This window comes from Cokeromyces recurvatus, assembly GCF_025118155.1.
Source record: "Cokeromyces recurvatus strain NRRL 2243 chromosome Unknown BX663scaffold_25, whole genome shotgun sequence".
Taxonomy (NCBI): Eukaryota; Fungi; Mucoromycota; class Mucoromycetes; order Mucorales; family Mucoraceae; genus Cokeromyces; species Cokeromyces recurvatus.
The window spans coordinates 176,297-197,836 of NW_026251411.1; the positions used below are offsets into that span (position 1 = coordinate 176,297).

Sequence of the window (21,540 nt, forward strand, 5' to 3'; positions counted from 1 at the left end):
AATAAAGCGTATTATTATTTTGATTAGAGATTAACAATATAGAATGCAATTTTTGTTTTTTTTTATGAACATTAAAGATTACAAATTTACTTTGAATTATGCTTGATATACATGTATAAATGCGAAAATAAAAAATTGTTTTTATGCTGAGGAAGAAGGTAGTTGTATCTTTTTTGCGTATTCTTCAATAGAAGAATAAATCCTTTGAGTAATATTGGCTCCAGAACCAGACACAATTTGCAATATATCCAACTAAAAAAAATATAAGCACACTAAATATATAATATACTATGGCTAATATACTTTACTGTCATTTCCCAATTTCCTAATATATCAACATGATTACCAGACTTATATCCTCCACGAACATCAAGTTTACTAGGACTTATTTTATTGTCATATTCACGAAGAACAACTGGACTACGGCCTGGGTTATAAAGGTTTGCATGTTTTGTCCAACCTCCAGAAGGAGCGCACATGTAGCCCAATGATAACAAAGGAACAGTACCATCGCTATAATAATATACGATGCTTGTTTTAATTATATTGAATACATATTTTTTTTCTGTATACTTTACCCATCAGAAAAACGAATACCAGTTTCGATTCGCTGAACAGGATCACTTACACTAGCATCAATGTACTATAGATTAAAATACACACATGTATATTAGTATATACGTCTTTATATTTGGTAAATATTATATACCAATCTAGGTGTTTTCAACTCTGTGGGTACAGCTTTTATAGGAAGTGAATCATCCGCCCTATTTTCAAAAGCATTTGTTATATTATGTTCAAATTTTTCTTCATGAGAGCATCCATTTACAGTCGAGTTGTGATGCAAACAATCTTCTTCAACTGATTCATCCGCTACTGCATAATAATAGCTACGTTCAGTAGGTATACCAACACCGTATAAACAAAAATTTTCATGTTAGGTGCTATCGGCAATCTTGTCTCTAATGGATTTGACCATTTTCTCGGATCCTCATCATTTTCCAACAGCTGTGCTTCATCCGTTGTAATACCAAATGAATAGTTAGCATATAATTGCTTTTTAAAGTTGGCATCTGTATTCTTCAGTAGTAAGTTAATTGAACCGTCTACAGTATAATTTCGTAATAAAGGATGCTCTCGTCATCGTCACTGTCAGGAGTATCAGTCGTGTTTTCGTTTATGCCTTCTGGACGTGGAACGAAGGAGATCATGTTACCAAATGATTCGTATTTTTCATCAATTTGATCATCGGGTGCAGAAGTAGAGTTCCCCCATATAGTCGTTCCACCTTTAGGCAACATAGATGAACCTCCATCCAAGAACGCATCAGTTTTGCTCTTTCCCGTCGAGAAAAGAATTTCTCGAGGATATAGGCTCCAAAGCTACCTAATGCCATTGTATCATGAGTCTCACCTGATAGAAGAGAAGTAACCGCTTTAGGAACACCCATCAGGGGGCCTGCGATATTAACAAAGGACTCAATATGGTCATTCACCCAATTTGGACCCCCTTTTCCACCTTGATCGCTTTCAACCCATTTTAAAAAATAAGGAAACATACTCCCACCTATAACAAAAAAAAAAGAGTAAATAAATCGGTAATAAACCTATATACATATATAACTATTGTATTTTTTTTTACCCATAGAATGTGTGATAATGACAGATCCGAGCCCTGTAAATTGTTTTGATAATTCGATTTTAGCTTTGAGTTGTGAAAAGTAATAATCACGGACCTCAAGATTACCAAAGGCTAGACGCCAGTCGTAAGATGCAAAATGCATAGTGTTAGTATCATAGCCAATAGTAGCCAGGTTTTCAATAATTTTGGCCCAAACCCAATAGCCTGTAATAAAATAATCGGCAGCTTCAACACCTTGAACTGCACGAATTTTTCGATGAGGTGGATCAAGACCAGTAACTGGATCTAGCATTATATTATTCGTCCAATCTTCTTTATCTAATAATACAGATCTTACCATTGCTAAAAATAAGACACACATACACAAAAAAAAAGTTGATTATTAATACAAGTAATTATTATCCATTACCATGGAGACTTACACATAGAACCCCACATTCTTTTTCGGAAATATTTCCTTGATACTTTATCAGTTGACCAGCTTTCTAAACCAGTGGAAATAATACCAGGTATCATGACAACTGGAAAATGTGGTTTTAAGTTAAGTTCATCCCTATAACAAAACGAGATAAAAAATTTAATATATTCACACATACATATTCATATGAATATAAATATTTATATGCATAAAAATCTATTGCTTTTTATACATATAGAACTTTATTTCGTTATAACTTACTTATATTCAAGGGCTGGCATAAATGAAATTTCTGTAGCTGGAATTGGTTTAATTATCTGAGTAAAGTTACTTAAAAATTCGTCCACTAACTCTGATTGTGGCAGTAAATTAGCTAAATCTATGTCAGCCAATTGAAGCATCAGATAGTCTTGAACACTAGTCAAGAGATTCTGTGTTTGTTCCACGGCAGGAGTTGTAGTAGCAGCAAACATAGCTAATAATAGCCCTAACGAAAGACCGATGATAAAGTTAAAGCGTTTTCGACGATAAAATTTTGTTTCTGAAGGAGGTATGAAGATAGTATTAGCAGCATCGGCCATAATGTCCTCTGGAAGTTCTCGGCCACGATTACGATTTATGAATGTTTCGGATGAGGTCTTTTTAAACTTTCTTTTTCTAACAGTCGGCATTTGGAGAAAGCTAATCTATTTGACAATAACAACAACAAAAATAAATAAATAAATAAATAAATAAACTTACCATTTTGTTTTATAAAAAGGATAATCTATTTCCGAGCGGAATATCTAAAAAAAAAAAAAAAAAAAAAAAAAAAAAATGCAACAGATCGTCATCTAAAAAATAGGAATAAAAATTTATTAATCACTGCTCTTTTATTTTATTTTATTTTATTTTTCCATATTCTGTAAATGCACAATGACGATGAAAGCAGGAAAGACGAATACTCAAGATTTAGAACAAGTCAAAAAAACCAGCAGCAACCAGGCTTTAGCAATAAAGCAATATACCCATAACTCTTCTAATGGTGAAACGTTATCTTTTAAAGCAAACGACTTTAGCAGTAATACCCGAGGTTGGTTAGAATCATCTAACGTCCAGGTGAATCCAGCACATGCTTCAAATAAACCAACAATGTCTAAATCTAATATACTATTATCTTCTGAGATGTCTCAAAAAGGTAATTCAAAACATTCAAACAATACAATTTTATTTAACATGTGAAGAAAATATTAGATGTTTTGGGCACTGTCTCAGATGAGGATATTCTTAAACTTACAGAAATGACAGTAAGATTACCTGAATTGACAAACCCAGCTTCCAAGTCAACATCAAAATCCAAAACTAAACGTCATCAACGTCATAATCTTCATTCTCTTCAGACCAAAAAACCAAAAGATACAAGTAAATACAAAATTATACATAATCTTACAGATACAAAACTAAACGGTTATTTTTTATTTTTTTACTTATTTTTTTTAGAAAACGTTGATAATATGATAACATCAAATCATGCGGCTTCTAATATTTGTAAATCAAATGATCAAACTAATCCAATAGAACATGATAAAAGACGTTCTCGGCTACCTGTAGCTGTTAACGAAATCGAAGAGAATAACAAAAAGTCCGAAGCTGCATTAATAGCAGATGAATTTTATCAAAAGAATCCTCGTACAGACCATTCTGAACTATTTTTATTTAATCATCATTCATCATCATCGACAGGCCTTTTACGTATTCATTCAGTTAACATTACTCCCTCATCTGATATTTTGCTAAAGAAAAAGAATATATCACTTGTAGGACAAGTTAAAGATAAAGATGAGTCAAACAGAGAAGACATTCATTTGGTAGTGTTCAACAGCCATTAATTGAAGGAGAAGAATTAAAATCAACTTGGAAACCACAAACTGATATGAATGAGTTGAAAGAGGAAAGGCAAGAACCGAACTATTTATCAGAAGAAGAAGAAGAAGTGTTTATGTTCGACTTTTTTTCATTACCTTCAGAGTTAAAAAATTTAGTTGATATATACGACAAAAAGGGGAAAATGGAAAGGAAGAGAATGAAGGTCAACTTTAAAGAGCAGACAAATTATGATAATGAAGAAGGCGTTATTCCACCAATTGAAACAGTAGATTATCAAGATTTCATTGGAGGAGACGAGGAAATTGATTTTGAATCCAATCCTATTCGAGATATAGGTAAATTAGTATATAAAACTTGATATTTACGGTATTCCTTACAGAAAAAAAAACGAAAAAGCTATTATTAGAACTACAAGATCAGATAATGTAGAATTTACAAAGTTAATTCAACTTACAAGCAATGATCTATTAGATAACGGACCTTTACTTGATTTGCGTGTATCATTGTTTGGGAATATCACAAAATCTAGTCAAAATAATAAAATCGACACTCATGTTATTAATGAGGACACTATTATAACTGAAGCAAACGAGTTTGATATGTAATAGACAGAGTGTGAAATACAAAAGAGGGATTTTATTTATTAATACACTTTATAGTGATGAACAAGAAGAATTTAATGAAGTCCTGAGGAATGTTGAAAATAGATTAGATCACTTGGAAATATTTAAAAAGGATTCAACTGTAAAGTACTTTATCCTTTCAAAAAAAAAAAAAAACTTATGCTCCTTTTTTTTTTTTTTTTTTTTTTTTTTTTACTGTAGCAATTCTTACAAGATCATATAAATAGCTTAGAATCATTAAAATTATTTGATCGACTCCATTTAAAAAACACTACAACTAATGAGAATGATAGCTTGTTACGTCCTACATTACCCCGAATTTCTTCTCATCCTTCATTTGGGCTTAATTCTATTATACACCCCATTGTACCTGAGTATCATGACGATTCTGATTCATTATTATCATCATCGTCTTCTATATCTAGTCATCAATCATCATCATCATCAGGTATCATTCTTCGTCCTAACGAGAATACACTTCGACATAAGGAATCCAGTAACCGATACAGCAGCGATCACCACCGTCATTCTATGTATATAAATCCAACTGATATTATTATCAAGACATGCGATCCTTTTGATGATAGATTGGATGAAATACGACAAGTTATTCGATCACTTGAAGGTGATTTAGATGAATTCAAAGTATCTCTAAAAAACACAGAAGACTTGGTAAATGATGTTCAGTTAGAAATGGATGATTTTAAGAATCGAATGGAGTTTTATATAAAGGATATTCCTGAATCCCATTACTCTGCAGTAAAGAAAAAAAATATTGAACTTTTATATATTTATATTGTTGTTTAGAACAAAGCAGTAACATTTATATACATATATTTTCTTAAAGCTTAAGAAATTAGAAGTGGATATCGAATCCATATTATCCAAGAGAGCCAAGAACCCATGGTTGGAAACTGGATATGCATTACTATCCTACTTGCTTACATGTAAAAGACTACTACTAACATATGCATTTTATATTTTAACTTTATTTTTCATTTAGGCTTTGCATTGTTAATTTGGATCATAATTTATGTTTTAAAACGAGTGAAAAGAGTGATTTTATTTCCTAAAAAGTTATGGAAGACTTATTCAGATTACTTGGTTGAACGTAATAAGGCAGTGAAAGAAGCTAGTTTAAGGTCAGTGATGGGTAGCGATATGCAACGACACGATTTTAAAGAAGAAGAAATATCAATGACCGCAACGACTCCAATTCCAACTTCATCGTCCTTACTGAAAAGGTCAGCAGCAGCAGTAGTAGCAGATAAACCATAAATTACCGTATAACTTTAATCGTCTTTACGTTATTAAAATAACTGTCAATCTAGTATAATATCTTTTGTGATATGCGTGTATATAATTTTCGATATTACTATTCACTATTTGTATAAAATAATAAATTTTTTGTATTTTTAACTATCCTTATTAAATACGAGTAATTTATATGCATATCAATATGTGTATATTATTACAATATGTTTCATGTTTAGTTCCTTAAGATGATGAAATGTATCCCTTTTTTTTTATTCAAATTTCTTCTAAAGAAGGTTTATAAATTGTTACAAGTAAATGAAGCAAATGCAAGTCATCTAGATATAAAGTTGAGTTCTCTATGTAAATTCATTATATTCATAAGCTTTTATTTTAAATCGTGTGTATAAAGGCTGATGATATAACAATCTAAATAAATGTAACGTTATGCATATTTAATGTATTCCATACAACTAAAATAAATAAATTAGAAACAAATTCCTATGTTACAGGTAAAACTACAACTACTTACAGTTATATAACCGTCATTTCCACTGGCAGCCATGAGCATTAAATTAGGATGGAAGGCTAAAGTACGAGTAAAAGAAGACTTTTGTCCTAGGAATCTGGAGGATGGATGTAGTGTTGATAAACGATTTCCATTCATATTCCATAGCTTGACAACTTGATCATCACCAGCACTGCCATAATAATAATTAAATTTCAATACATCGGGGTTTTTTTTATATATTATCATATACCATTACCTTGCAACAATGTTAGCATGATCATGAACTGCCAATGCTGTCATCTCATGATGTGTATGCGCTTCAAAGGTTTTTATTGACCGTGATTCACGAATATCCCATATCTTAATTTCTCCTTCAAATCCACCGGAAACTAGTTCCCGATTACCTTCTCTTTGTAAATGTATACCTGTCACCCAAGCTTTGTGTTCATTCCATTTCTTTACAAGTCTAATCATTTATCTAACGTTAAATACCAAAACATCGTATAGATGGTTATCTATCTATTCATCTATCAATTACTTACGCTTGATCTGAGCTTAGACGTCGATCATAAACACCAATAGATCCATCTCCAAAACCTGCAATGATAATATTACTATTCACTTGATCGCCTGTAATACTTGTCACACACCCTTCCGATTGTGTAAAGATATCCTACATGAAAATAATACATAACATATACATATACATATACATATATATATATGTGTGTGTGTGAATATGAATATGAATATGAATATATAAATATTTGTATAGCATCTTTATATACCATGACCGGTAATTCTTGATGTACATCCCAGACTTTAATTTTACGTGCCATCTCCGCCCGTAAATAATAAACCTCTTGATTGATGCCAGTCTGTCACTAGTCCACTTTGTCTTGCACTGCTCTTTTCCATATCTTTCAGAGGACGCCAGGAGCTTACTAAGATAGCTTGCTCTTGTTTCTCCACTACCATCATAATTCTTATAGATACGAATAACACCATCATCAGATCCTACCATCATATAGCCTCATCCTCTTCATTAATAAACTTTAGATCTGTAATGCGACTTTGAGATGGATTATGGTTATCAATCACACTCAGTGGCGTTCCTTGTTTCCAATCCCAAACTACTAAACAATTTAGGTGATCAGCAGCTACTAAATGGGGTTCAAATTGATGTAATAACAGTAGACTGGCCTCTGTATCATTATACATCGTATTCACCTGTTCCTCCCAGCAACGTCCTGATAGGTTCTTTGTCATCATGCTTGATTCTTGTAAAATTTTTTCATTCCGGCTTCGTCGCCATTTACGTTGGGTATAGATAACACTTCCTGGTTCATCAGCTTCTGCTACTCTCATCTGTGGTTCCGTGAAGTATTCACAGCTCCAATCATAGAAAGTAGATGTAAGAGGTAATGTATGGCTTGTTTCTTCTACATGATTCACTTCATGTTTCGAAGTTAGATGACTATTTTTCGCTGATTGTTCTGTTAGGCTCGTCGGTGATTCATGTTGATTGCTTCCAAAATTGTAAAAAGTTCGTAATGTCGAAGCAAATGAAACAGATCGTGTTAATTTAGGAGGACGTTTATGATTGCCTTTGTCATGCTCACCTAAATGAAGTGAATAAGATCGATCCAAACCATTTATAGCATTTTCCTGTTGATGTTGTTGCTGCTGCTGCTGTTGTTGTTGTTGTTGTTGTTGCTGTTGTTGCTGCTGATGAGCCGCCATCATAGCTTCACGTGCAAGGTTTGAAGCATATTCACCAATCATAGGCGTATTCAGCAAAGCCATATTTATGTGATCCACTACAATCGAAGCCGCTTTAGCAACGTCAGGGTGAGGATCGACAGATAAATTCAACAAAGCTTTCCAAAGCACTGAATAAACAGAATCATAACTACTAGACGAACTATTACCAAAGAAGTGATTACCATCAAATGCGCCAGGCACTTGACGTCCTCCTCTTAACATGCTCTTGGTGCGTGCATGATCTTCATTTACAAACAAACGTTGTTCTTCTTCAATTGTTTGACTTGCTGCTGTCAAAAACTTGGATGTGCCTGCTTGATCTACAATATGACTAAGAGCAATTACAAATTCCTTTCTAACCATAGGAGATCCATCCGACATGACAGTTAATGCTGAAACTGCAATATGGTGTTCAATATTAAGGATTTGCTCTGTTTTATTAGGATCTGCCAAAATGTACCTAGCGCATACATAGCTGAGGCACGTACCTCGGGCACATGATCGTTCAAAAGTGTGCATAATTTTTCATGACCATTTTCAGAAATTGCAGCAGTCTTGGCCTCTATGTTATTCTTCCAGACTTGAGCGAGACAAAGACAGATCCATTGACGAAGGAGTGGATCTGAATCGTTCACATGAGCTAGACATGCACTGATTACGTTACCTCTTAGACATGCCTGTTGACCCATTTTAAAATTAGTACAAATACCGATAAAATAAAGGCACTCATGGCACGATGCTCAGAGACGTGAGGAATACTGAGCATGGCGTTGTTAGGTGTTAAGATATTGATAAAATAGGCATAGCCATGATCTTTAAGGAGATCGTTTTGACATGATCGATCGACAGCCAAGATACGTGCCCAAATAAAGACTAACACTGGTTTGAGTTCTGCAGCAGGGCTTTGAAGGAGTTTAAGCACATAGGGGAAGATACCCACTGATAAAGCAGCATTTACAGCCATGGACCCAAGTCCAAGAAACGACTCAAGAGGATTAAAGCACGTAATCTATGCACTGACTTAACAAGACTTGTAGAACAATGGGCAGTTGTTCAGGGATTTTGGGATTTACAGCACCCTCTGATAGCCAGACTTCAAAGGCAGTTAGTTGTTCTGAAAAAAAGGTACTGGATTGATATTCGTAACTAGGACCACCTGCTTCAGCTGCCTTCAAAGCGGGTAATTGAAAAAGACACATGTCAACTGCTAAATCCCAAGCTTGCCACATGGATGATGATCATGTGTTTCAGGTAATTTAGGTGTCGACATTGGTGTACATTGGTAAGATCGCATAATTCGTTCTGCTAATAAATAATTTCTAAACATAGAAGCTACAGTTAAATCTTGTCGAAAGAGTCGTTTAAAAAGCTCTGGCTGGTCTTGTAGGACACACCAAGCAATGGTATCTGTGACAGCGGTGAATATCCAATTAAGTTCACCTAATGGTGTACGTTCTCTCTGTTGATCGTCCTGGTAATTGTAGTACCATATCCATTGTAATATTTGAAGTTAATAAAGGATTCCTCATGACAACCCATCTTAATGACATTTCAATAGGTGTTGTTAAACATGCTGTAAATACATCAGCAGGTAGGTCAGGGTTCATAGGTAATGTCTCATTAGGACCACAAGCTGCAAGCTGAATACTATCTTTCCAATATACCTGCTGCACCGGTAATGGTGTAGGCGCTGCTGATACTATTCCATGATTATTTGAGTGCTGTTGTTGCTGTGTTGCTGTTGTTGTTGCTGCTGCTGCTGTGTTGTTGTTGTTGTTGTTGTGTTGCGCTAACCTTAAAGTCTCAATATCTCTTTGTTCTGCAAAGCGATTAAAGGCGTTAATGATATTACCAGCAGCGGAACAATCCCAGACATAAATGACAGGTGAACCTAACCATGATTGCAAATCAAATAATGATACTGGAATAATACTGTGTATAGTTTCTATTAAATACCCAAATTTCGCCACTGGTGGTAGGCTTTGGACGCCATGACCATTATAATGAAATAAGATACGTTCCTCTTTGGCATTTCGTCGCATTTGACAACATACTTTCTTTGTTTCTTCTACTGAGGGGTCGAGTGATAATTTAAATCGTGTACGTCCATTGATTGTTTCATATTGATTATGTAAACTCTTTCCAATAGCTTCCAGTGATTTTTGGGGAATAAGTAGAAAAGGATCTATCCAACATTCTAATTTTGCACAAGGATTTGTTTTGACGACATCTGGTGGATCAGTACCGATATTAAGGCAAACAACTAAAAGGCCTATATATAGATATTAATGAAACTGTTATACATGACCAAATGAAGGAAAAAAAAATGCATCTATTTATATATAACCTGATACAGTTTTTATTCTCTCTTTCAGTCTCTAATGAATAAAATGATACATAATAGTTAATTCTGTTCAAGTAAGCCTCAACATGTTCAAAAAAATTTAAAATTACCCAGTCTTTTAAAGCATTTTGAACAAGTTGATCAGGATTAGCATTTGTGTCATGTCTTTTTTCTGAAAAATATATAAAAGCGAATAATATCTTCTTCATAAGTTTCTTTGGTCAAAACCATGTCTAATTTGATTTGTATTATTTCTTTCGTCTTCATTTCTATTTTCTCCACTGACTAAAGTTGAAGTTGTGCTTCGAGTATCTTCAAAATGATTATTTTGGTCCAACTGCATAGCAGTAACCATGATAATATCAAAAGACGAAAAGATTATTAAAAAAAAAAGAAAGAAAAAAAAAAAATACTAAAACATATTACATTGTATAAGTGACGTGAAAAAAATAATACAAAAAAAATAAAAAAATAAAAATAAAATAAAAGCCAAGCATAATCAAGCTTTTTGTTTTGCTTTGTTTTGTTTTGTGTATAAATTCAATTATATAAATGAGTGACGACGACGATTTCATGCTTGAGGATGAAGAGGAGGTAGCTATAAAATATAGCTTAATTAAACTAAATCTAAAAACATAAATGTCTTTAATTATAGGACTATGATTTTGATTATGATGATGAGGAGGAAGAACCCGATGTCGACTTGGAAAATAAATATTATAATGCTAAAGGTAGATTGTATAGTTGTTATGAACAGGTGATATATTAAACCATGCCTTTTATTTATTGATTTTTTTTTTTGTAGCAAAGAAAGAGGATGATTTAAAAGAAGCCTTAGAAGAGTTTCAAAGTGTAGTTGATACAGAAGAACAAAAAGGCGATTGGTAAATAAATATGTTTAAATCATATTTATAGCATTACATATAAAATACTTAAATACATGCTTGCTATCTATTAGGGGCTTTAAAGCTCTAAATGAAGATATCTTTTCAGCTGAATAATTTTGACGATGTAAGAGAAATTTTTTTAAAAAAAAAACTTGATAATGCATAATGATTTTTTTTTTTCTTTCTTTTGTAAGACTTTGAAATATTACCGTGAATTATTAACCTATGTTAAATCAGCAGTAACAAGAAATTATAGCGAAAAGAGTATTAACAATATTCTTGATTATGTTTCATCTACTGACAATATGAGTTTTATGGAAAGCTTTTATGAGACAACTTTAGAATCACTCAAAGAAAATAAAAATGAGAATTATGGGTTAAGACAAAGAAAAGCTAGAATAGAATATTACGACTGAATAAATATTCTTGAAGAACTGCATTCTTCTTGTCAAAGAGATGATGGTACAGATGATCAACGTAAGGGAACACATTTATTAGAGATACTGGCGTTAGAGATTCAAATGTATACAGAGACAAAAAACAATAAGAAGTTAAAGGATTTATATCAACAATGTCTTTCAGTTAAGTCTGCCATCCCTCATCCTCGTATTATGGGCGTTATTCGAGAATGTGGTGGTAAAATGCACATGAGTGAAAGTAAGCAAATAAATATTGTTCATAGCATGTAAATTGTATATGAATATTATTATTATTTAGAACAATGGGATAATGCACAAACAGATTTTTTTGAATCATTTAAAAACTATGATGAAGCAGGCAGTCCACAACGTATTCAAGTATTAAAGTAAGTTATATAGAAAGAAGCCTATACTTATTTACTTATTTATTTGGGTTTCTATCTCAAAGATATTATGTTTTAGCTAATATGTTAACGGAATCACAGATTAATCCATTTGATTCACAAGAAACTAAGCCTTATAAAAACGATAAAGAAATTGAGGCAATGACTAATTTAGTGAGTGCCTATCAAAAAAGAGACATAAATGAATTTGAACATATTCTAAAAGGTAAGCTGTATAAAAGCTTAATAAGTATTTAACATTTTTATTTATTTATACATGTATTTATTTATTTTGATAAAAAAGTGAATCAAAAGGCAATCATGGGTGACCCTTTTATATATATTGATGATGTATTAAAGAATATTCGTACTCAAGTATTAATCAAGTTAATTAAGCCTTACACAAGTATAGAAATTGCTTCTACCATAGCCAAAGTAAGTGAAGGGATTGTTTTATCTGTAGACTATGTATATTGAATATTTCCTTTTTTTTTAAGCAATTGAATATATCTGTCGACGATGTAGAAGAACTTTTAGTGGACTTATTTTGGATGAAAGGATTTTGGGACAAATCGATCAAATAAATAATATACTAGTGTTAGACGAAGGTAAATCAAAAATAGATACATATTCATATAAATATATACATGCAAGGAATTATTAATAGTCTTTTGTAAAGATCTACTGATGCAATGAAGTATGAAGCATTAGATGCATGGTCAAGCAACGTATCCAAATTATGTAAAACAGTCATTGGGAAAGCAACTTAAAGAACTTACTGTGTTTGTTTGTTTGTTTATTAATAACCAAAATTATTTTCTTGATTAAAACCAATTTGATTTAATGCCTGTAATAACTGTGTACGGGCAGTTTGGATATCATCATAATCTAAGGCGCTAATAGCCCATTTAGCATTCTTTTGTGCTGCAGCAATATTAAGATTAGTTGTTGCAGTAGGAGGAAGTTGTGGTTGAGCAACGAGTATGGGTGCTGGGGGATGTACTGAGGCTGATGTTGATGATGGTTGAAATGGTTCATGATTAGAGATAGAAGAGAAGGAAGGGGTGCTGTAAAGTTAGAAGGTGGGCTAGGAAAATCAGAAATTGATGGTGGCTCACTATTGTCGGCTCTTCATCATCTTTTTCATCTAACCCACCAGGAGGGCCTGGTGTAGGTACTCGACACTTCACGTAATGCTTTCATAATATCCGTTGCTTTCCATTTTGCATATTTAATTTTAGCATCAACCTATTTTAAATCATGTTTCATGTTTATTAAACAGCTTCACATTTTAAATATCTATCCTACCTCAGGATCAATATCACCGAATGTCTTTAAGATCTCTAAAAATACGGAAGCGGCTACAAATGTCTTTGCCGTATTTCTATATTCATATAAACATATTATTATTATTTACAATGAATAATTTGATATAATCAACTTACTTGGTTGCCTTACCAGCACGATCTTCATTATCAGCTTTAAGGAATATTTTTAATGCAAATTTTCTACATGAGCATATCCAACCACGTCATCAGTAATTGCTTCATTGTTACCAATTGTAGCTTTTTGCTTTTAAACAGTCATTAGTATACATGTATTGAATAATGTCATCATGCTAAAAAAAAGAAAAAGAAAATAAAGCTTACTGTTTCTAATGAAAAGAGAGATAAAAAAAGATTAGTTTCTTTTGTCCTAGGGCCACGAGCAATGGCTAATTTAGCAGCATAATATTGAGCTATACATTATAATGAAATAGTTAAGTTTGAAAATCTAGGAAGAAAAAAAAGAAAAAAAGCTCGCCCATTTCTCTAATACCATAATATGACACAATAGGATCCACAGTAGTTAATTCTTGGCTTCTTTGAATGTAGGGTGCTATGTATTTTAACTCGGTTGGGATGTTCATTTATGTGAGTTTAATCTTATGAGTCGAAAAAAAAAAAATAAAAATAAAAAATAAAAAAATACACATATTTACAACTAAAGTAAGGCGATAATAATGTCCGCATAATTTGTCGTGCGGTAATTCAAATCTCATAGAAACGTTATTTCAATTTAACAATATGAAGTATTATTGTAGAAAGAGCTTCTTAATAATAATAAAAAAAAGAGTGACAGTGTATTCTCGAATCTCTTTTTATTTGTATAATAGAATAGCCTTTTTTCTTTCTTTCTTTTCTCGTAATGTTATTGAGACATGTTTCAGCAATTTAGTTCGATCAAGTGTATAGTATTACAAAAAAAAAAAGTATTTATTTAATGATATTACAGTTGTATACATGATTACCATTTAATTTTACTGAATATTGTAGGTGGGTATTTGTATCAGGCTCATATTCACGTGCCTTTACCTTAATGCCTTCCATAATATCCTTTAATGCAGCTCGATCCAAGTCATCACGCTTACTCAAGATGGTTTCAATAAAGGCAATAGGTACATCAGGATAGGCTTGACGTAAGGTATAATAATCAACAAAATCATACGACGATTACTCTTCAATAATGTATGTACTTTTTCAATTACATCAAAGCGTTCTTCCATTTCCTTCACAGAAGTGTATTTAACAAAGAAATTAAATGATAATTTAATATCATCCTCAATCAGTTTTAGACACGTCTTGGTTTGGAATTTGGCTTGTTTATGTCGCATTGCCTCTAGGTAAAGGATTAAGAAGCGATCTAACATGTCATGAATTAACTTATCAAAGATGTATTTGTTTAGACTACTGAAATCGTCGCAATAATCTTTAAGAGTTTCAATAACGGCTGTCATCAGTGGATGTTCGTACCATTGTGTCGTGAATAGTTCTGTGAAAACAAATTTGATATCTGCAAAGGTGATCTCTAACAAGGCCTCACGTGCATTAGCTGCAATCTGAAGATAACCATCAATAGCTGTAGATAATTTATCTTCTACTTGAGTCTTGTAGTTGGCATCTACAATAGGTGGTACACGGAGCTAAAATATCATTAGCAAAGTCAGAGCATTTAATTTGATCATTTGCTAAGGCCATCACATATTCTACAAGACCTAGAGGGACGTCCTTCGGTTGCTCTAATTGCTTTTGTAATTCTGACATCAAAAGTCTTTTCCAAAACGCTTGAGAATCTTTCATCACCTTATGACATTCATTCACAACTAAATAAAGTAGTTTACCCTGATTCGCCTCAGCAGCTACATCGATTTGTTGATTAATAATTTGGAATAAATCAACTGCTCCTGAAAGACCAAATTGACCGTCAGGAGATATCTCGGGTGGATCCTCTCTGGTAACAAACTTATTAGCCTCAGATTGCATTAAATTCGAAGTCCATTCTACAAGCTTTCTACGAACCAACTTGAGATATTCATCCACAAGTGACTGTTCCTGACCATCTAATAATTGAGGTTCTAGTAATTCTTCTGTTACACCTAATCTAGTGCTCATTGTTGCATAATAATCTCTTACAAATCGTAATAACCTCAAGATGGTCCCTGCATCAAGATCTTGCTGCACAATATCATTCAAAAGATCATAAGTATGACGATGATACTCTAAAACAAAATAAGGGAAATCTTATATTTTTTAGGGAATCGAGGTACAATTTGATCAAACACTAATTCCAGCTCATCAAAAAATAAAATCAGCTGAATCTAAAGCCCCATGGTAATCTTTGTTCTCCTTGTAAGGTGCAAATACATCTTCAAAGCGTTCTCTAAGTGATTGATGAAGTTGTTCAAAAAATTCAACTCGATACGATTTAATTGTACGTGGATTTCCCTCTGCTAGCCTCCATTTTCGATGTGCTCCACTTTCTTGAAGTCCCTGATGATTCGATTGAGCCTGTTTTGCAGCAAGTGCCTTTTCATCAGCTGCTTCTTCACATTCAATAATTTTAATAAGTTTAACTATAGTTGAACTACAACCGTTCTCTACTAAAGGGATCAAGTTTCGTGCCAATAGCCAAAGATGATGTGTAAAGTCATCAGAGAGAACATCAACCCGTCTGAAATAGGTTCTTAGAGTAATGTTCACATCTTGGGGTGAATCACGAGCCTGATGCATTGTCTTGTCACGGAATTCTTCAAGTTTAAAAAGATGATAATGGAGATGAAGTAAAGCATCATGAGGATGAAAAATATCATTTTGCATAGGTGCAAATGTTTCTTCTAAGCTATCTAATTGTTGATACAATTCTTGAAATGCTTGAACTTTTGCTTGCGTTGCTACAAAATTTTGATGGACTTGGGATATCTAATAGAGTTTGATTGAAGGTTTAGCGTAGGGAAAAATAAAAAAAAAGGAAGCTTAGACTCTATAGTATACCATGTTAATTTTAGGAAAGTCTTTAATCATAGATTGAGCAGCATAACATAGCTTATCAATGTTTCGCATGTTTTCTTTAACACGATTTATATTACGATCTGAAATTGATAATGTTTCTAATCCTTCTTGAACATGATCCAGTTGGGATTGAACACCTGTATTTAATTGAGCATCAATAGAGGCTTTCTCTTTTGTTAATTTTCGTATTAAAGGACCCAATTTTGAATTCAAGTCGTCTGGATGTTTAATAATACAGAAAGTTTGCTGATTGCAATTTCTCTTGTATCTTCCATGCTAATAATTAATAAATAATAATAAAGTAGTTGTATCTTATTGTAATGCCGTATTTAATACTGAATAGGTTATATTGAATAAATAAAGAAAGAGAAAAGAGAATTTTAAAGAAAATAGTTTAGATTTTATAAATATTAATATATAAAATACATTTGATAGCTTTTCACAACTCTTATTTAAATAGTTTAAAAGTGATTGGCGGTGGGTTATCGAACTAAAGAAGTTCTGTTAGCTGCTAAATTGTCAAATAGCCAAAAAAAAAAAAAAAAAAAAAGGAAATAGGAAAAAAAAAAGGTAAAAGAACCTATATGATATGCTTCTTGTTTCTATCCTTTATAACGTCTATGTAGATATTCTTCAATAGTCAAAGGTATAGGATTATGAATATTCTTATTCAAATTATATAATTATTCTTTGATAGTAAATAATAAGGTCTTTTGTATGTATCACTATTTGTTATATGCCTAAGACGAATGATAAAACTTTTAAATATTTACAAGCATATCCTGCTGCCTAACACCAAATATAATAAAGCTCAATCAATTTCATTAAGTAGTGATATAAATATACATATTTATATGGATTACAGTGTATTTTAAAGATGAATTGTAGGTTGAGTAGTAGGCTTGTTATATTCTTGGATTTAAATTCGTTTAACTGGCGTATACGGATAGCGATTGATATAATCGATAGTGAAAGCAAAGTCGAACTCTTCGGTCTTGTTATATGCTAATGCTACCTAAACTAATTATATTTAACGAGTTAATATAGCTCTTTTCACTACATTCAGTAACGACACAAAGCAAACTAGAATTTTTGAATTTAAATCATCCTAAAACTATAGCATTGGAGACATTCTACATGAAGGATTTACAACTTTCCAAGTTCTCATTTAGTGTATTATCTTTTAATAGATGCTATAAGAGGCAAGGATAAATTGAGTACTTGAATTCTAATGAAAAGGAAGCACAAATTCAATTAAATACAATTATACAGTATATGAATAAATAAGCAACAATATTCACTACTATGTCGATCAAAAGAGTTAAATAAATAGACATTTTTTTATTTCGAGTTATTATCCACAGCAATTATAATAACTATCTCTTCTTCATTATGTACAAGCACAAGGATTAATTGTGTTATTGAAAGGAAGTTTAATGAAGAAGAAGTATAATCAGTGTATCTAACTTAACTTATACGATGAATAATAGTTTAACTTTGGGATAAAAACTTACATAGCCTATAATCTAGTTTAGTCTAATAAAATAGACATACAACTATTAGCCTTTACTATACTTGTCTGCAGGTCTATTTATACAATCAATAGCAATATCTATGTTAAAAATGCCTCTATTTTCTCACTAATAATCATATAAAATCCTTGCTTATAAGAATCAAAATATAATTTTTTTTTTTAATTGTAGATAGATATAGTTTATTTGTTAGTTCATTCTATACATATTGTAAATTGAACGGTTACTTTTGTTTAACGATATACATACTTCGAACTCTATGTTTATATTGCTCATTTTAAGTAACTTTCCTCTATAAATTCGTACATACATTTTTATCTCTTTTATAGTCTTCTAAACAAACAAGTTTATTTCTCTTCATTGCTTAAATTGAAAACAACAAAAACTGTCAGTGTAATTATTCAATTTCCGCAAAAATAAATAAATATACACTCATCTCGACCGGACAAACGTGTACAACAGAAGAACTTCCACCACTTAAAAGTAACCAGTAACTTTTCATCAAAATCACTAAATTTATACCCTTTCTTTCTTTCTTTCTCTCTTTCTTTCATAATAACAAAAAAAGAGATCCCAATGTTTTTATTATAAAAATATATTCATATAATGTCATCACCCACTTCACCAGCTATTGGCATTGTATCGGCCAACATCAAATTGTTCAATAGTAAATCTGACAATGAATCCTCAACATTAAATAAACCTACTCCTATAACAAGAAATAAAAATAACACAGATTGTCAAAATGTACCACCACCACTTCCACCAAAACCAAATAAAAAACCTACTCTACCAGTTAGCAATAGGCTGGATATTTCACCTTCTAATTCATCGACTCATTTTTCAATACCTAATTATAACTCCAATAATTTGCTACCACCTCCTTTACCGCCTACTGCTCCACCGCGACCTCTAAGTAGACATGCCACTTTTAGTCACGCTAAAACTCAATTTAATAACAGTAATAATACAAATACTAATCATAAAAAGCCATTAAGTGCTTCACATACTGGGTCATCCTCTTCTTCAATAACAACTTCTATTTCACCTATTGCAGCTCAAAAAGTGGGTCAACATTAAAAGTTATGCTTGGGAAAGTAGTTGGTAGTGTTAGCGGTAGAGTCTTCTTATTTATTAACAAAAAAAAAAAAAAAGTGAATAAATACTAATATCACCTTTTTATGTAGATTTATGGACTGCTCCAGGCATTAATAATAATCCTTCAAGTACTTTATCTAGCTCTAGTTTAAATGGCACAAATAATAGTAGTAGTAGTAGTAGTAGTAGTAGATTACAACATGCTGGGAATGGAAAAGCTAAAATATCTTCACCTTATAATATGGTTCATGTTACTCATGTGGGTTTTAATCCAGACACAGGAGAATTTACAGGAATGCCAAGGGAATGGCAACTTTTACTTCAACAAAGTGGGATTACCAAAAAAGAACAGCAACAGAATCCTCAGGTAAAAAGGTGAAGTCATAATACACCACATAAACCATACCAAATCATCTATTCTTTTTTTTTATATAGACTGTATTGGATATATTAGGATTTTATAAAGATTCTAAAGAACAATCATTGGATATGGTTTGGGAAAAATTTGATAATGTTCATCCAAAAACTTATAAACTACCTATTCGGTCTACACCTCCGCCATTACCGCAAAGAACCAAACCGCAGTTAGTAGTCATGAATTCTGATAATGAAAATAAGTCTATTTTACCACCAACAACTATTGTACGCTATTACATTATATTATTGAAATGTTTCTTTTTTTATTATTACTGAACAACTCTCCCCCCCCCTTTTTTTTTTTTTTGTTTAATAGTCAAAGAGCAGTAATGTCAACACTTCTTCAATACCATCTATCACCACAGCACCACCTATACCAGCACGTCCAGATATATCATTAAATAAAGTGCCTCCACCGAAACCTCCGTTATCAACAAAGCCTTCTATATCATTGAGAACTAAACCAGCCCATAATACAACATTAATCACTTCTGTCCCAACTACTACACCTACACCACCTCCTAGAACTAAACCATTGACACCACCTATTATTTCAAATGGAATTACACCAATTCGAGCCACTTCTTCAGTTTATATTGCATCTTCTGCAGCTCCACTAGATCCAGCCTTAGATAATACTTTACAGGATAAAGCACGTCAACTTCGAAGAGAACAAAGACAACAGAAGGAAGCACTTAAAGATGCACAAATTTTGCTGATCTTCGTTCTGTTTGTACAGATGCGGATCCTACAAAATTATATAGAAATATGGTTAAAATTGGTCAAGGGTAATGAAATGATTCTATCTGTGATATAGTTAGCTATGTATTGATTCGTTATATATATAGTGCAACAGGTGGAGTGTATACAGCTCAATCAGTGAACACAAATATGTCAGTGGCTATTAAACAAATGAATTTAGCTCAACAACTTCGAAAGGAAGTGATTATTAACGAAATTTTAGTCATGCGAGAGGCGCAACATAAAAATATTGTCAACTTTATTGATTCATTCCTTTTGGATAATAATGAGTTATGGGTTGTGATGGAATACATGGAAGGAGGAAGTTTAACAGATGTAGTTACGACAAGTATGATGACAGAAAGTCAAATTGCTACTGTTTGTCGAGAGACGTTAGAAGGAATTTATCATTTACATTCATTGGGTATAATTCATCGAGATATCAAGTCAGATAATGTTTTATTAGGTTTAAATGGGCATGTTAAATTAAGTAAGGGATAAAAAAAGAACCTAGTTACTATTATACAAGTACAAGTCTAATTGAAGACCTTTTTATTGATTTATCTTTCTATTTAGCTGATTTTGGTTTCTGTGCAAGATTAAATGACTCTGAAACAAGAACGACTATGGTTGGGACTCCTTACTGGGTAACTAAGAAAACAAATAGACATGTATATAAATATATATATACTCATTCTGTTCTATTTTATCTCCTTCTTCTTCCTTTAGATGGCTCCTGAAGTAGTGACTCGTAAGGAATATGGACCGAAGATTGATATTTGGTCCTTGGGTATTATGGTTATTGAAATGATTGAAGGAGAACCTCCTTATTTACATGAAAATCCATTAAGAGCGCTTTATTTGATTGCTACGAATGGAACACCCTCTCTTCAGCATCCTGATGAATTATCTGATTTATTGAAAGACTTTTTAAAGCAATCTTTAACAGTGGATAGTCAGGAAAGGCCTGATGCAGGCAGTTTATTAGAGCATCCATTCTTAAAAAGAGGAGAGAATATCAAGTCATTAATACCTTTGATTAAAGCAAGTCGAGATATTCGAAAGAAGACGCATGACATTTAATATACATATAGATAGAGAAATATAACAATTTTTTTTGTTTGTTTGTAACATGTAAAGTATATATTATTTTGTGTAGATTTATAAACTAGTATTCTTTTTTTTTTATTATTTATTTATTTATTATTTTGTCCATGGTAGTAAAAATAGTATTATGTTGACTCTCTCTTTATATCCTTATTGGAAATATGTACTATAACAAAAGTTATACACTATTTATATATGATCAGTAAT

At 32.2% G+C, this 21,540-nt stretch overlaps 9 protein-coding genes across 9 annotated transcripts; 5 read left to right on the top strand and 4 right to left on the bottom strand.

The window, feature by feature from the left end:
* Positions 1-141: 141 nt before the first annotated feature.
* Positions 142-2,640, bottom strand: BX663DRAFT_532495 (Lecithin:cholesterol acyltransferase-domain-containing protein; the record flags this gene model as incomplete). Its single annotated transcript, XM_051530465.1, has 10 exons — positions 142-252; positions 369-513; positions 579-643; positions 710-890; positions 914-1,136; positions 1,193-1,288; positions 1,414-1,566; positions 1,642-1,983; positions 2,064-2,194; positions 2,321-2,640. The coding sequence occupies 10 exons, from the start codon at positions 2,638-2,640 to the stop codon at positions 142-144; spliced, it is 1,767 nt and encodes a 588-aa protein (XP_051380120.1).
* Positions 2,641-2,877: 237 nt separating this feature from the next.
* Positions 2,878-5,975, top strand: BX663DRAFT_518705 (uncharacterized protein). Its single transcript, XM_051528896.1, has 9 exons — positions 2,878-3,236; positions 3,293-3,460; positions 3,539-3,864; positions 3,891-4,260; positions 4,322-4,526; positions 4,585-4,669; positions 4,750-5,307; positions 5,396-5,495; positions 5,552-5,975. The coding sequence occupies exons 1-9, from the start codon at positions 2,975-2,977 to the stop codon at positions 5,824-5,826; spliced, it is 2,349 nt and encodes a 782-aa protein (XP_051380121.1). The 5' UTR covers positions 2,878-2,974; the 3' UTR covers positions 5,827-5,975.
* Positions 5,976-6,028: 53 nt separating this feature from the next.
* On the bottom strand, positions 6,029-10,776 carry BX663DRAFT_563333 (raptor N-terminal caspase like domain-containing protein; the record flags this gene model as incomplete). Its single annotated transcript, XM_051532006.1, has 15 exons — positions 6,029-6,275; positions 6,335-6,503; positions 6,570-6,779; positions 6,856-6,986; positions 7,102-7,133; positions 7,174-7,298; positions 7,368-8,475; positions 8,538-8,717; positions 8,804-9,016; positions 9,099-9,296; positions 9,356-9,548; positions 9,613-10,349; positions 10,425-10,455; positions 10,532-10,593; positions 10,650-10,776. 15 exons carry the CDS (start codon positions 10,774-10,776, stop codon positions 6,258-6,260), a joined length of 3,534 nt encoding a protein of 1,177 aa, XP_051380122.1. The 3' UTR covers positions 6,029-6,257.
* A 169-nt stretch (positions 10,777-10,945) lies between these two features.
* On the top strand, positions 10,946-12,809 carry BX663DRAFT_518715 (uncharacterized protein). Its single transcript, XM_051528897.1, has 9 exons — positions 10,946-11,015; positions 11,077-11,152; positions 11,227-11,273; positions 11,503-11,684; positions 11,763-11,965; positions 12,026-12,113; positions 12,176-12,336; positions 12,415-12,714; positions 12,787-12,809. The coding sequence occupies exons 1-8, from the start codon at positions 10,974-10,976 to the stop codon at positions 12,585-12,587; spliced, it is 972 nt and encodes a 323-aa protein (XP_051380123.1). The 5' UTR covers positions 10,946-10,973; the 3' UTR covers positions 12,588-12,714; positions 12,787-12,809.
* Positions 12,810-12,909: 100 nt separating this feature from the next.
* Positions 12,910-14,019, bottom strand: BX663DRAFT_532498 (Vta1 like-domain-containing protein; the record flags this gene model as incomplete). The annotated part of the gene is made up of 7 exons (XM_051530466.1): positions 12,910-13,177; positions 13,267-13,358; positions 13,419-13,494; positions 13,556-13,589; positions 13,667-13,682; positions 13,760-13,848; positions 13,929-14,019. The coding sequence occupies 7 exons, from the start codon at positions 14,017-14,019 to the stop codon at positions 12,910-12,912; spliced, it is 666 nt and encodes a 221-aa protein (XP_051380124.1).
* Positions 14,020-14,271: 252 nt separating this feature from the next.
* On the bottom strand, positions 14,272-16,654 carry BX663DRAFT_518725 (exocyst complex component Sec6-domain-containing protein; the record flags this gene model as incomplete). Its single annotated transcript, XM_051528898.1, has 5 exons — positions 14,272-14,562; positions 15,031-15,646; positions 15,794-15,843; positions 15,865-16,348; positions 16,421-16,654. Coding segments are annotated over 5 exons (1,581 nt in total), but the record flags the coding sequence as incomplete, so codon positions are not given.
* Positions 16,655-18,576: 1,922 nt separating this feature from the next.
* On the top strand, positions 18,577-19,050 carry BX663DRAFT_488622 (uncharacterized protein; the record flags this gene model as incomplete). The annotated part of the gene is made up of 1 exon (XM_051524830.1): positions 18,577-19,050. The coding sequence occupies one exon, from the start codon at positions 18,577-18,579 to the stop codon at positions 19,048-19,050; it is 474 nt and encodes a 157-aa protein (XP_051380126.1).
* On the top strand, positions 18,972-20,103 carry BX663DRAFT_167313 (P21-Rho-binding domain-containing protein). Its single transcript, XM_051521647.1, has 4 exons — positions 18,972-19,074; positions 19,158-19,435; positions 19,504-19,652; positions 19,802-20,103. The coding sequence occupies exons 1-4, from the start codon at positions 19,056-19,058 to the stop codon at positions 19,884-19,886; spliced, it is 531 nt and encodes a 176-aa protein (XP_051380127.1). The 5' UTR covers positions 18,972-19,055; the 3' UTR covers positions 19,887-20,103.
* Positions 20,104-20,205: 102 nt separating this feature from the next.
* Positions 20,206-21,309, top strand: BX663DRAFT_439875 (kinase-like domain-containing protein; the record flags this gene model as incomplete). The annotated part of the gene is made up of 4 exons (XM_051523359.1): positions 20,206-20,273; positions 20,334-20,716; positions 20,803-20,873; positions 20,956-21,309. Coding segments are annotated over 4 exons (876 nt in total), but the record flags the coding sequence as incomplete, so codon positions are not given.
* Between the last annotated feature and the right edge of the window lie 231 nt (positions 21,310-21,540).